This window comes from Scyliorhinus torazame, chromosome 24 (assembly GCF_047496885.1).
Source record: "Scyliorhinus torazame isolate Kashiwa2021f chromosome 24, sScyTor2.1, whole genome shotgun sequence".
Lineage (NCBI taxonomy): Eukaryota > Metazoa > Chordata > Chondrichthyes > Carcharhiniformes > Scyliorhinidae > Scyliorhinus > Scyliorhinus torazame.
Genome location: NC_092730.1, coordinates 37,475,760 through 37,478,645, shown reverse-complemented (window position 1 = coordinate 37,478,645; position 2,886 = coordinate 37,475,760). Strand labels below are relative to the sequence as shown.

Sequence of the window (2,886 nt, the reverse complement as noted above, 5' to 3'; positions counted from 1 at the left end):
CCAGACTTGTCAGTAATATTCCCGCCTAAGTTCACTCCTTTCAAGAACCAGCCCAACTATCTGCTCCTATTTCAACCCCAGCTCCTATTCCATCCCCACAACTCCTCTCCCAGACGGGTTGGGGATAGGTTGGGGATTTACTAACATTCCTTCCAGCTGATATAAAGTGTTTAAGTTATGAGGTGGGATTTCTTCGCCATGTTAACTCTTTTACAGACTCTCCCCTGAATCTGTGAATGATGAAACTAACACAAACTGTGACTGTTCCCCCGGACACATCCCCGGTTAGGAAGAGGCAGCAACATCCCTGTGTTTTAGTGCAGAGTGGGGGGAGAGGCCCGGTGCAGAGCATGTCAGCGAGTGAGCGGCAAGACTGGATTGACATTTCTATCTGAAATCTGCTCCCAGCACCGGGACAGCGATTCATTGGTCGGGGGATCAGCTCTTTCCTGAGAGATGTGGGTGGCTCTGATAAGAGCCTTTGGGTTCAGAGGTTTACAATTTGCTCGCCTTCTTTCACTTCTTTGCTGGTTTCTTAGCCGTTGCTGATTTGACTTTGGGCTTGGCCTTCAATTGGGTCGTATTTATTCTGCCCGTGGTCTTTTTCACAGGTGACTTTTTCTTCGGGGCTGCTTTCTTCGCGCTCTTTTTGGGAGTTGCCGCCTTCTTGGCTGCTGGTTTCTTGGGAGATTTCTTGGCTGCTGGTTTCTTGGGAGATTTCTTGGCTGCTGGTTTCTTGGGAGATTTCTTGGCTGCTGGTTTCTTCACTGAAGTTTTCGTGGCTGATGTTTTCTTGGGAGATTTCTTGGCTGCTGTTTTCTTGGGAGATTTCTTGGCTGCTGTTTTCCTCACTGAAGGTTTCTTGCCTGCTCCGGTCTTCATCACTTTCCCCCCGCTTGTCTTCTTAACGGTCTTGAAGGAGCCGGAGACGCCCGTGCCCTTGACCTGAGCCAAGGTGCCTTTAGCCAATTCCCTCCTGACACTTTGCTTGATCTGGGCCCCCCGTTTATCCACATCGACCCCTTTGCTCCGCAGCGCCTTCTTTATGGCCTGGAAGGAAACCCCCTTGCGATCGCCGCTTTCCGCCACAATCTGGAGGATCAGCTCGCCCAGCCCGGGACCTTCTTGTTTCTTCCGGGGAACCGCCTTCTGCTTCTTGACAGCCTTGACTGGGGCGGCGGCTGGAGGAGCCGTTTCGGCGGCTGCACTGTCGCTCATGTCCGAGACTCTGCACAAAATCTCTCCGTCAATGTGGGTGAGAAATGAAGCCTCTGGTGGCGGCACTGAGCAACTTAAAGGCAGCGAGCGGACGGGGCGGAGACAACCTGCTCTCAGCTCCAGGCTGCTGCTGCCTCTCTGTGTTTTTCTCTCGTCCCAAACTCTCCAATTCCACTCAAATTCCAGCTCCACAGTGTCCCAGGATAATTCCTTCCTGTCTCTCACACTCTCATGTTTGCTGTAGAAAAGGTTTCACGCAATTTGAAGGCTCCATTTTGCATTTAAACCCGTTTTACTGATGCACTGTTCGCGCTCTCTCACCCGATCGCTCTCATTTTCCCAACCTTTCCACAGAAATCTGGAAAGCAGCATCGAAACTGCCCTGAAATCCAACTTGGAAAAGTAGATGGGGAACAGGGGGATTGTTGGAATGAAAAATATTTCCATTTAGTCCCAGAGGGAATTGGGAGATCTCCTGGTCAGAGCGGACACACAAACACAGTTGGTTTCTCCTGTTCGGCCCGCCCCTTTCACACACTCTCTCTTCCACAATATTCACATCCACACACAAGGTTTGGAAATGACATTTCCCAGGGCAGAATTCTCCCTCTTCTCAACACTTGTTCCCAATCCGTGTCTTAATTACTGTTCAACTCTCTGAGTGAGACATGACCTCCCCTTCACAAAACCATGCTGCCTCTCAACCAGGAGAGCGAGTAAACCAGGGGAGCGAGTAAACCAGGAGAGTGAGTGAACCAGGAGAGTGAGTGAACCAGGAGAGTGAGTGAACCAGGGGAGTGAGTGAACCGGGGAAGTGAGTGAACCGGGGGAGTGAGTGAACCGGGGGAGTGAGTGAACCGGGGGAGTGAGTGAACCGGGGGAGTGAGTGAAGCGGGGGAGTGAGTGAAGCGGGGGAGTGAGTGAAGCGGGGGAGTGAGTGAAGCGGGGGAGTGAGTGAAGCGGGGGAGTGAATGAACCGGGGGAGTGAGTGAACCGGGGGAGTGAGTGACTCGGGGGAGTGAGTGACCCGGGGGAGTGAGTGAACCGGGGGAGTGAGGGAACCGGGGGAGCGAGTGAACCGTTACAGCGAGTAAACCGTGGGAGCGAGTGAACCGGGGGGAGCGAGTGAACCGGGGGAGCGAGTGAACCGAGGGAGCAAGGGAACCGGAGTAAACCAGGGGAGTGAGTGAACCAGGAGTGTCAGTGAACCAGGGGAGTGAGTGAACCAGGGGAGTGTCAGTGAACCAGGGGAGTGAGTGAACCAGGGGAGTGAGTGAACCAGGGGAGTGAGTGAACCAGGGGAGTGAGTGAACCAGGGGAGTGAGTGAACCAGGGGAGTGAGTGAACCAGGAGAGTGAGTGAATCAGGGGAGTGAGTGAACCCGGGGAGTGAGTAAACCCGGGGAGTGAGTAAGCCAGGAGAGTGAGTAAACCAGGAGAGTGAGTGAATCAGAGGAGTGAGTGAACCAGGGGAGTGTGTGAACCAGGAGAATGAGTGAACCAGGGGAGTTAGTGAACCAGGAGAGTGAGTGAACCAGGGGAGCGAGTTAACCAGGGTAGTGAGTAAACCAGGGAAGTGAGTGAACCAGGAGAGTGAATGAAGCAGGGGAGTGAGTGAGCCAGTGGAGTCAGTGAACCAGGAGAGTGAGTGATCCAGAGAGTGAGTGAA

At 53.3% G+C, this 2,886-nt stretch overlaps 1 protein-coding gene across 1 annotated transcript; it reads right to left on the bottom strand.

The window, feature by feature from the left end:
* Positions 1 to 516: 516 nt before the first annotated feature.
* LOC140399821 (uncharacterized) lies at positions 517 to 1,409 on the bottom strand. The gene has a single exon (XM_072489271.1). It carries the CDS (start codon positions 1,216 to 1,218, stop codon positions 517 to 519), a length of 702 nt encoding a protein of 233 aa, XP_072345372.1. The 5' UTR covers positions 1,219 to 1,409.
* Positions 1,410 to 2,886: the final 1,477 nt, after the last annotated feature.

Bases quoted from the DNA above. Each gene is read 5' to 3' on its own strand.
- LOC140399821 (XM_072489271.1), bottom strand. From the start codon at position 1,218: ATGAGCGACAGTGCAGCCGCCGAAACGGCTCCTCCAGCCGCCGCCCCA.